At 36.5% G+C, this 12,352-nt stretch overlaps 1 protein-coding gene across 1 annotated transcript in view; it reads left to right on the top strand.

The window, feature by feature from the left end:
• LTBP1 (latent transforming growth factor beta binding protein 1) overlaps positions 1 to 12,352 on the top strand; it is a 345,549-nt gene that overhangs the window by 253,115 nt on the left and 80,082 nt on the right. The window contains 1 exon segment of the mRNA XM_039887438.1: positions 8,416 to 8,538. Within this exon segment, the coding sequence (XP_039743372.1) occupies positions 8,416 to 8,538 (123 nt within the window).

The following is a 12,352-nucleotide window of genomic DNA, read 5'->3' as shown; positions in this document are numbered from 1 at the left end:
TTTTGCATTCCTAGGTCATGCATTTCCTATTAAAAGTAGCAATGTACTTTTTCCTCCTCCTCTGGCAAAATTTTAGTCTCTGTAATCTATAGATCAGGCTTCTCCCCTGTGATATAATTGCAGTCCATCCGTGGCTCAGATGGACTTGTACTCATCTAAACTTCTCATGAGAGCTTTTGCAGATTATACCAAAATGGATTTTGCATCTTACTCTTTTGTAGTAGTAGAGCTTTCAAATATTGAAAAATCTAGTGTGACAAAAAACAGATAGAAATCGTAACATATCTTCTCCTCACATTTAGCCAATGAATGGATTGGATTTTTCTGCTGAACTCTTGACAGTGCTCATAAATAGCCATCCATTTCTTTTTGTTTGTTTTTGTTTTATACATTTTAGTTCTCACTTTTGTGCTTTGGGTACTCTAAAATACTTTCCAGAAGATGCGGCCCTTACTTAAGCTTATCTTTGAGTTGTGCTCATGGCTAACACACCTCGACATACATTTATTCTTTCATTTAACAATTAACTGCCTACTATGAGCCAGGCATTTTTCTAGACCCTGGGGATTGAAAATAAACAAAATAAAATCTCTCCCCTCATTGCACTTACACTCTAGAGCTCACACTGCACTTACAAATATACAAGCAAGCAAGTAAAGTTTATGAGATGTCAGATGTGATGAAGGCCATGAAGAAAAGCAGGCAGTACTGGAGATTCTGTGGCGGTCAGAGATAGATTATTTATAAGGTGTTCCTTGCTAACCATTTGTTTTGGTCTCGAACAGTTATTTGTGACTGATGGCATTGTGTATCCTGTTAGTCTAGATAATTTAGGATACATTGATGAGACTTCTTTTGTCGAACTTTTAATGTATGAGAACATTAAAGACTTTTTAAAAATTTCCCAAATCTCACTTTTTGAAGAAAAGTCCTATACTTGGCATTTGTTAGTTGTCAGCTATAGAGATAATTGCTACCTCACAGGGCTGTTCTGTTTTGTACATTTAAAATTCTTCTTTTTCCACCACTTTTCTCTCACTGACTGCATATTTTTAAATAACATAATCAAACTTGTACAGTGTTTTACATAATAGTACTTTCATTTGGCATTATGCTGTTTCTCTCCCTTTTTTTTTGAACTTGTCAATTTTCATTCCTATTTGGCTATTTTTTTCTTCAAAATGGTTTAATTGGGAATTAAGAATTGCTATTTTGATCTTTGTAGTCTGCAGGGACTTGATGCCTGTTACACTTTCTACTTCTTTCGCTAACAAAACGGTGAACTTGCTAAAACTGTTAATGGTCTCTTTGTCTTCATGCCATGTAAGCTGGATATTACTTATTGATGCTTCTCCTTGATTTATAAATGAAAACAGAAATCGTTTGGGGCAGAAGCAGGTAAAACATCAGCAGGTGTTGTCACTAGGAACATTCTTTCCTAGTGTTTTGTTCAGGGCATACGATTCTTCATTCTCGATAGTTTATTGTCCACTTTCAAAATGTCTATTCCTTAATACCTTTTGGCAACTCTTGTTGGCTGCTGTTAATGTAGCTTCTTCTTTCAAGTTGTGGATTTTGGTCCTCTCTTGAGAGCCACTTTCATCATTCAACACTGTATTCCTTGGACCTCACATTCAGCCTGGAGTTGTTGCCCGTTCGATCCCTGCCTCTAATGACTATTTCATCACCCTGGGTTCTGTCTAGTTCCAACTGGCTGCTTCAACCAGGACTTTTCTTGAGAGAAGCCTGCCTGTCAGGTACTCGGTTTACAGGTTTCTCTTGATTCATGAAGAGCTAGTCTGACTCCAACCTAATTAGAACCCTCTCCCAAAGGAAATTCTCTAATATTTAATTGTTTAAAGGTACTTTCAGTAACACTGATATAAAGATTGTATTTCTCTGAATTTAGACAGATTTGGGGCCATGTGACCTCTCTGAAGCTTAGTTTTAATATCTGTAAAATGGAGACTGAAATATTTTCTTCATAGGGTTTATCGTCAAAATTAAAAAAAGCAATACACATCACCTAGTAAGGTGTCTAGCATAAGGAAGGATGCAGTAAATGCTATAACCCTTCTTTTCCCAATGCTGTTAGCCTTCATTTTACCACCTTCTCCTGAAATACAAGAAAAGCAATAATAACTGATACCTGTTAAAGTAAGTGACATGTTCCATTTCTCTACGTAACTGTTTTCTCTTTGGCTTTCTTTAAGTTCATCTGATACAGCTTTTAACTCTCCCTGTGTCATAGCTTCTCATGGATCTGAGTCATCTTAAATCTTACAGTTTCCTTTCAACTTTTGAACGTTTCCGTTTAGTTGAAATACGCTTCTTGAGAACCATGATTCTTCTCTTTGGGGTCAGTGATTATTCCTCATAAACGTTACGGCTTCTCCGGTGCTGCCATTTTCTTTCTTTCACTTGCTTTTCTTTGCTCACCTTCACAAGACACAATAGCTACCACCTGGTGGTTGTAGTTTCTGAGATTTGTATCAGAGTAATCCTTTGCCAGCTTGTAATAAAGTTAGTGATGATTTTGTGGCTCTCGTTTACATTTTCTAAATGTAATAGGTCTTAGGCATTTGGAGAACTTAGTATCATTCAGTCCACTTGACAACTGGTTAGCCACAGTCTTCACCAAAACTAGGCTCTGGGAACTTGCATATAAGCATAAAGAGCTCATTGTTCTAGAAGTTCCTTTTACACTATAGTATGTTTTCAAATTTTAAAATTCATCGTTAACGTTTATGGAGTATATGAATATTCATAGACTTATCTATAATAGCAGACATTTATCCTACATTTATATTTTTATGTAGGATGGTACCTGAGCTCATACTATAATATGTGCAAACATCAGACTTATCCTTAAATTATCATGTGCCAAAAGAGTCTTCTTATCAGTCAATAAGTTTTTATAGAGCACCTAACTATATTTCTGCTAGATGCCAGAGAAGATTCGAAGTTGTTAAAAAGCAAAACAGAGCAGAGTAGAATGTAGTTAGAAGCGGGAATTGGGGAGATGTCCTTTAAGGTAACTTGAAACTTGGTACATAAGTCCTGGGGAGCTTAGCATAGCATAAGCATAGTGATTATAGACAATAATGTCGAATTATAAACTTCAGAGTTGCTAAGAGACTAGATCTTTATTACTCTCACTACAGAAAAAGAAATGATAATTATGTGACATGTTAGAGGTGTTACCTAATGCTACTGTGTTAATCATTTTGCAATATACAAGTGTATCAAAGCATCACTTAAACTATATAATATTACATGTCAATTATATCTCAATAAAATGAACAAACAAAAAATTACTTTTGTGAAGGTAGGAAACATGCCTGTGTGGGAATACTAGTTATTACAATAACAAATACTTCTCTTTATATAGTTTACAAAGGTCTTTGGCTTTATTGTTTCATTTGATCCTCATGGCACTCATCCTTGTAGTACATATAGAGAAGTTGATTCTCATGTAGGTTAATGGGCTTACTTAAGTTCATAGGTAATAAATAGCAGAGCAAGGACATGAGCTCAGGTCTTCTTTCTCCAAAGTTAGTGTGTTTTTTTCTCTACAGTATCTCATCTGTCTCTCATGTACACTCAAGAAAATTAGAGAACAAAACAATGCAATTAACATAATAAGAAAAATAAAAGTCATAGAATGGAGAGATCTGTGTGGGCTGGTATCATCCCTTGCAAGAAGCAATAATAATGGCTCGTGGATTCTAGAGTTTTGTTGAAAGACAAACTTTTTTTGGAAAGGTAAGGAAAGAAGCTAGTGATTTGGTGGAATTAGTGGATTGGTTTTCTGAGGTCATCCTTGGCTCTTTATCTGGGATGTGCATAGCGTTGGCTGTTTTCCAGTTCCGAAAGGCAGTGATGAGTCTTTGAGGAACATACAACATATTTTTATAGGCATCTCTGTTACTGCATATTTTAACTTGAAATTGACGGGGGGCCTGAGACCCTGAGGATTTGCTGTATCTCAAGTGCAGTTGAGGTTGTTTTGGCACACTGGCCTAACCAGCATCTGTCTTTCACTTTGCCATGCTTGCTTTTCTGTCAAATATGTTTTCCCATCATCTTTAGTATAAAAGACCTATGTGTGAAGAATCATTGAAGTAGTGGCATGTTTGGGACAAAGAGTAATCCTGTATTTTTATATAGCTGTAGTGATAAAATAAGATGTTTTCTTCTCATATCAAATGAAGTCTGTGTTGGTCACTAAGGAATTAAATGAGGCTGAATGGACTCTGAAAAATAACTGGTTCAGAGTGCTGACAGATTTGTCTCCTTGAAAGTACAGGAAGTAGTGCAGGCAAACGGTTGCTCTGGGACCAATCCTGAACCATCTCCAGGAGCTGATAAGTGAAATGGAAGTGGAGTAGTGGCACAGCCTTAGGCTGACTTGTGTGTAGTCAGCTATTGAATACCTTCTGTACCTTAGAGGTCCAGCCCACCAGGGAGGGGCTTCAGGCAGTCTGCTGTGTCCCCAGGACATTAGGAAAGGAAATTTCAAAAGGGTTCCTGACCCAGATGAATTATATCCTAAGGCAATGAGAGAATTTGCAGGTGGGATTGCTGGCCAGGTGGGCGTCATCTTTGTGAAATTGTGGAGAACGGAATGTTGTTAGAGAGCTGGAGAGAGGTTAATGTCCTCATAGCCCCGCAAAGAGGAAAGAAAGGTGGAGTTTGGGAACTGATGACTGCTGAACTTCATATTGATCTTGACAAAGAACTAAAGACTACATGATTCAAATGATGAGGTGAAACATTTTTAAAAGGAAGCAATGATCGTTAAGAATCAACCAGAGTTCATTAAGGACAAATCATGCCAGACCATCCGGATTGCATCTTCTGATGGAGTATATTAGAGGAAATTCTATGGGCTTGGCATTTCTTTTTAACAAGGCATTTGTTAGAGTCTGCGCAGGTATTATAGATGAGCAGGATCACTTTGGATTGGGTAGTAATATAGCGAGGTGGATTCATAAGCTTTGGAACTGTCATATCCACAAAGTGCTCATAAACCCTTGGTAACTTCCTTACTGTGGGAAGTTTTAATTGATTAATTGAATGGAAAATGCCAAATTATGTCCTAAAAGCCCAATGGTGAATTTTTTTTTTTTGAGTTGACTTTGGAAGTCATTTTTCTATAGACAGAGTGTTTTTCATAATAAGTTTTTCCTTTTGAACTCATTATGTGTATGCATTGTAAGAATTTGGATAGTATGACTCTTCTATAAGACTATAATCCTAATGTAGGATGAGTTTTGAGCTCCAGTATAAAAAGCCAAAGACATAGTCCCCTCCCTCTGCTGCAGGGATAGGGGCCCTGAGTGATGGACGGTGAGGTGGGTAGGGTGGAAGAAAGGACTGCTGGAGTAGGTCCTTCTGCCAGTACCACTCAGGGTCCCCCGAGTTTGTGTCTTTGACTAATTGAAGAACACTGGAAACCAATGAAGGTTTTGAGTAGCAACACCATTGATCGGATTTGTATTTTAGAAAGGTTACTCTAGCTGTGGGTTGGATAATGGATTAGAAAAGGGCAGACTTGAACTAGAAAAATAAAAGACCATGGTAGCAACCTGTGTGAGAGAGAAGAGTAGTATAGGAATGAAATAAAGTGGGTGCATTCAAGAGATATTTGGAAAGTAGACTTGATGTGCTTAGTAATAAATGTGGGGAAAGAGTGGAAGGTCTAGAAAGGATGAAGCCCCAGTGTCTGACTTGATATTTGAGTGGGTGGTGGTACCATGTACTGACATTGGGAGACAGCATGAAGAGAAGGCAGTGGGAAAGATCACTTTTGGCCATGTAGACTCAGAGGTGCCTGACCAACTAGGTGCAGGGATCTGCAGTTTAGGCCACGAGTCTGGGCTAAAGATCCAACACTGAGTTTATTTTACTTCTTCTACATCTACCAAGTGATGCCCCAGTTTAGACATATTTCTTCTATATAGAGATCTTTTTTTTTTAATTGAGGTATAATGGACATATATTTTATTAGTTTCATGTGTAGAACATAATGATTCAATATTTGTATACATTGCAAAATGCTCACCAAAATAAGTTAACATCCATCTCTATACAGTTACAAATTCTTTTCCCCCTGTGATGAGGACTTTTAAGATCTACTTTAGCGACTTTCAAAAATTCAGTATAATATTATTAACTATAATCACCATGCTGTATATTACATCCCCATGACTTACTTATTTTAGAGCTGGAAATTTGTACTTTTGACCCCTTATAGAGATTCTTTAGTGATATTTTGCTATATAGTTATTTCCTTAAGTGCACAAGCTTCATTAAGGCCAAGTACTCATTTCAATTCAAACTGTTCGATCTACATGTAAATGACTGATTTGATAGGATCCTGGTTCTATGCAATTATGTCTGTAATAAGTAAAGAAAAGAGTAAACACATCAGGCTTCCCTAGACATTTCAAGGCATTCTGTTTAATCGTTAATCATGATAGTAGCCTAGCAAAATATAACTTGCACAAATATCTCATGAATATCCATAAGGTCTCTTAATTTACTTTAACTAGAGAAGCTATGACCTTAAACCAATCTTGCTGTTACATTCTGCAGCCCCATAAGTCCCTGGTGCATGAATGATTAAAGAGAGCAATCCATACATTTTTCACATTGTTAACATTTTTGAAACCAAACCACATACTGGACATGACATTTTTACGTTGCTGTCAGGAATTTTCATGCTTAGCTTCTAGGCTCACTCTGTCCCATTATTTACTTTGGCTCCAGTATTTGGCTTCTTCTTTCAAGTTGTTTGCTTTCTGTGTTTACAAAAATGGATTCCCACAACCAAAGGAAGAACGAATACTGAATCGGACTGGAAGTGCTATTTTTGTTGTCATGGAGTAGAGTCAGTTCACCATAATTCGTGATTTTGTGAAAGTAGGGTAGAACACCGAGGCAGTGCCAACTGTTCTCAAGATGCATATGGAACAAACCCACGCACACACACACACCCCTTGGCCTTATTTTGGTAATGTTTTATTTCTGAATTCTGTTGTAAGACAGAACATAGTTTTAATGAAATGCAGTGCAAATGAATGCAATCTGAATTCTGGATGGCAGACGTAAAACTTGATCTCTGTTGTTAATGTGTTCAGGACTCTGCCTGTTGACTTTGGGAGGATGGAAATCTCTAATGCTTTTGTGGTGAGCACTGTAAAATGAAGTGAATGCAATCAGGAGCTTTTTCCTCCTTCTTGTTTGTCTGCCTTGTGATTAAGATGCCTTAAGTTATAGATTGCATATAAAATTAACCTAAATTGCGATGCTATGTATTTATAGCATTTTGTGGTTTGTTTTTCCTCTAAGCGTTTGCTTATTCATACTATATTATATGCCTTCCCACTACAACATGCAGTGGATGTTCCCAAGGGCATTCGGATGAGGCACAGAACTCCAATTTTTCCTTTGAATGAACAGTGCTCTCATTGGAGCTAATGAATGTTTGTTGAATGAAATCAATGAACATTTAAATGATTACTTTCTATATAAATGCTGTTAGCAAATAATAAAAACAAACGTAAACTCATAATTCTTCCTTTTACTGTCACTAGACTTAACTTTGTCTATACTGGAAACTTACAGTCAGGATAAAGGATGGGCTTTGGAGTTTATGGTGACTGGATTCAGATCTCAGAGCTGCCATTGTCTATGTGGCTTTGGGCAAGCTATTGAACTTCTCTAAGCCTTGGTTCCTTTCTCTGTAAAATGGTTAGCTTCTCTGGATTTCATTAGGTTTAAATGAGATGATATATGTAAAGCCTTTAGTGTCTGTAGACAGTTAAGTGCCTGGTAAAGATTAGTTATTATTATTATTTTATCTGACTCTTCTGCCTCTATCTTACCTTCAAACTGCTTAAATAGGCTTATGTTTGTCTCCTAGATTGGTTTCTATGATACTGATTCAGTACCATCTTAGGACATTTTATTAAAGTTTTTTTTTTTCCACTTTTCTGTTATACTTTTTCCTGTGTTTGTTCTGGGTGATGAGCCATCTTTGGCCTTTGTGAATCTTCACATCCTGTAGAACTCATCAGTTCCCCAAGTAGACCTCGACACATCTTTGATTCCTTAGAGTATTTTATTTTATGGGGGATGTTGCTCTAAAACATCTCTTTCTCCCTTCCCTTTACAATAAATCTTACGTCAAATTTATTCATAAAAAATATTTGGTTCATTTTCGAGTTACTTTGTGAAAACTATGTTAAGGGATAGACCCGTCATACATGCAGCTCATACCAGAGCTTTTCCTTCTAAGAGTGAATTCGAAAGCTTATCTTAAAGAAGGCACTCCTCTTTTAAAGATCCACTATTTCAAATTCAACTTTTTGTCTTTTTTTCCCTTTCCATCCTACAACATTCTTCAAGATGTGGATGAGTGCCTGGAACCAAAGGTCTGCACAAATGGGACTTGCTCCAACCTTGAAGGCTCCTACAGGTGCTCATGTCACAAAGGCTACACCCCGACTCCAGACCACAAGCACTGTAAAGGTAAATGCTGTGATCAAATTTCTCATTTTTATTTGAACCTCCATTAAGAGTCTATTAGAAAAGGGACCCACGCTACCTGTCATTTATTTTGACTGAGCTACTTGGGGCACTTTCTAGTTGGCATCTTTGAAAGTGATTAAATACAGACCATATCTGTTTATATAAAGGAAGGTAGTGTATTTTTACAGAGCATTTATAAACTATACATCTGTTTATTTAGAATTTTTCTCATTATATAGATGATATATGCAGGTGCACAATTCTGTGAACATACTAAAAACATCATACACTGTAAATAGGTGAATTGCATGGTACATGAATTATATCTCAGTGAAATTGCTATGATAATTTTATTAACCAGTATCAGCGCAATAAATTTAAATAAATAAATAAATAAATTCTCTATGAACAATTTAAATGAAAACAACATACGGTCATTGTATAAAACTTAGCAAATGCAGAAAGGCAAAAAAAAGATGAGGTACAATATAATCTCATTCAAAGATATTTATATCTTATGAATATTTTACAGTCTGTGTAGAATTTTGAATTCTGCTTTTTGTAACTTAATACTATATGTAAGCTTTTCAAAATTATTTTTAAAAGGCTACATAACATTCCGGCATATTGCTATATCACCATTTACTTCCTGTTCTTCAGGTGTTGAACGAGCATATTTTTTCCTAACTTCTCATCATTATGTGAAAAAAAAAAAAGTCTCATTTTTTTAAAAAAAGAAACCTATATCTGAATTTTAGGATTACTTCTTTATTCACAGAAGTGGAATTATGGATAAGATGGTCTGAATTTTTTTTACTGTTTTGATAGGACACTAAATTTTAACTTTTAAAATGTATGTTTATTTTACAAAGTTTAATATTTTTAACGCTTGTTTTCTTTAATAATTCTCCAAACACTTCTAATTATTAAATTTATTTCATTAACAAGTAATATACCTTAATATAATCTTAATTATGTAATTATAACTTCTAATGAACAATTAAACATTTATATTTCCTATTTTGTAAATTTATGTCACTATCTTTTCCTATTTATCAAATTGAAGAATCTCTCACCGGCGGTAGGGAATTCACAGACATCTGAAATTTGGTGCCTTTCTTCTTTCATACAACAGAATACCAGCCAGTCCCAGTGGAGCATATAAAGTAGACCCATCTTCCTTTTCTCTTGGTCCTTTTCCTCCTGGTCCACATCCACAGCTTTCCTAACCACTCCTTAAGCCAGGCATCTCAGACCAAATTAAACATGAGAATCTTCTGAGAGGTATTATTTCTTTCCTCATACACAGAGTTAATGGTGGACGAAGGTCTCAAACGTTAAAAGTCATTGTTCATCTTTATTTAATGGCTATATCTAGTTTATTGCCATGTCCTGTGGCGTGCCTTTTTTCTTCTCAGCGTGCCTGCTTCTTTTTATCGGCTTATTCATGAAAACTCTTGTAATCCATCCTTCCTATTCCAAATTCGTTTGTCATTACTGCTTTATTTAACTTGCATTATCTGAGCCGTCCAAATTGATGTCACAACTGCCCTAGGAATATTCTGTGCTTTGCAACCTTAGATAATTAATCTCAGATTTCCAGACCTCATGTCATCCCTAATATTCAGGGATTGGACTCTCTAGGTGGATAATGCTCAGAGTAAACTCATGTTGAATGAATGACTCATTACCATTCCCTTATTCTTGGCCATCGGCATCTCAGCTGAGGCTGCTGCTCTCTAATAGGTCTCCCTAGCACTCCAGAATTCACATCATCAATTGACGCCACTCCTAGGAACATTCATATTTTTCCGTCTGTGAGGCACTCTGCTGAGCTGCTGCAGAAACTTCTCTTCATCCTTCTTTCCTTCCTCCAGTGCATCAAGGAGCCAACATGTTCCAGGCACTGTTTTCAACTGCAGATATTACTGAGAGGCTGTGATCTTTCAGAGAATTTTGATTCCTTGAAAGAGATGTAAACCTGCAACAGATAATTATAGATAATAAACTACCAAGTGATGAAGGATAATGTCATCAGTGATGCCACATACCCCTGACGTTGTGAAGACTAGGGTTCTTCACCTCTGTGCTATTCTTTCCAAAAGCCTGTAACTCAAGTCTAATCATGAAAAAAATATCAGGCAGATCCAGACTGGGGACATTCTACAGGATTCTGGCTCATACCCTCAAGACAAAACAAGAAAACAAGAAACACAAGGAAAGACTGAGGAGACAAGACGCTTAAGTGTAATGTGGTGCCCTGAATTGGAATCTGGAACAAAACAATGACATAAATGGAAAATGTGGTGAAATCCGAATAAAATCCAGAGTTTAGTTTTTTTTTTTTTTTTTTTAAGTAATATATTAGATTGTGGCTTGGACACTCAGAGGCTGTGTGAGCTTAGACAAGTTCTCTTCACTAACCCTTACATGCTCATCTGCAAAAAAGCAACAATAATGGTACCTACTGGGGTTGATGTCAGGATTACATAAGATAATACAGAAACAGAGGTAGTACATGGAGAATGAGAGTGTAAGGGCAGATCATGTCGCATTGTAGCTGGTAATGTTATTTGCCAAATAATAAACATGTACAAAGTTCTATTAAGGCCAAGAAGCATGTGACTAATTCTGCTTGCGTGCTTCTGAGAGACCCTCACAGAGGTGTTGCCATTTGAACTTGGTTTTAAATTATTGAATACAAAGGGGAGAAAAACTTAGCAGGCAGAGAAAACAGCACATGTCAAAGCTTGGAGGTGGGAAAGGGCTGTTACCCCCATTTGCTGTTTAACCTTACCCTGTACTCTGAGTCTCCTGTGGTCATTCCATTGCAGTCTGGATTGAAACCTACATACACTATCTGTTTCCTCACTCTCCAAGAAAAGTCCTTCCTTTTTACAATAATAAATTATGTAACATTCTTTTTCTTTAATTATTTCATAATCTTTCCCAACCACATCAGCTCACAGATGTCAGATTCTTCCCAGGTCATAAATCTGTCCCTTATTTAACATTCTTGCAACTCTGCCCATCACACCTTTCTGATAGTCCTAAATACTGTCTTTGTTTTCACCTCACTAAATGTACTGATGACTTTTTTCAGGTTGTAAATACATGATCTAATGTATTAATTCATTTCTACTTGTTTCTTTGTAGATTTTGTATCCATGTCTTTGTATGTCCCTATATCTGTACACTATAGTACTGTATGTGCTAAATTTATGAATAAGTAGAGATAGTCTCTATTTTAACTCTGAGCTGGACTTGTCATAGTAATATGTGTAAAAAGTCCCTTAAATATCTTTCACAGAGAATGATATTTTATATTTCTCTCTTGGCACAAAAGAGAGAAGACATTCATCCCGTGTGCCTCGTTTTTTGGAAAGCTTTCTTTTGTCATAGGGAGTTTGTCCCTCATCTGAAAAGAAAAACGCCTTTTTATCTATAGAACTAAACTTTCTCCGTTACCCTTGGTTGTTTAAGTGCCCAAAGATCACCCTATTCAAGATAACTGTATTGCCTCAAGTTATTCCAAATGTGTATGTCATTACTTATAATGAATTACTTCTGACATTCTTCCCAATATAAATGAGTAACTTATGTAAGATGTCTGGCTCATCCTGACGGTACTTGGAATGGAGGGTATATTCTTGCAGCAGACATCTTCGCATGGGAAAGCTTAATTTGTCATCTTCTTTGAGAAAGTCAAAAAGAGTCCAAGGCACTAAAAATGTCAGACATTACATGAGATCTAACCAGATACGTGAACTGTTGTTGGTCTGAAGTTCTTCAACGGAGAGATTGCTAGTATTTT

Source organism: Pteropus medius, unplaced genomic scaffold, assembly GCF_902729225.1.
Source record: "Pteropus medius unplaced genomic scaffold, Ma_sr-lr_union100, whole genome shotgun sequence".
Classification (NCBI taxonomy): Eukaryota; Metazoa; Chordata; class Mammalia; order Chiroptera; family Pteropodidae; genus Pteropus; species Pteropus medius.
Note: the sequence above shows the minus strand (reverse complement) of the source record. Positions and strands in the feature narration are given on the sequence as shown.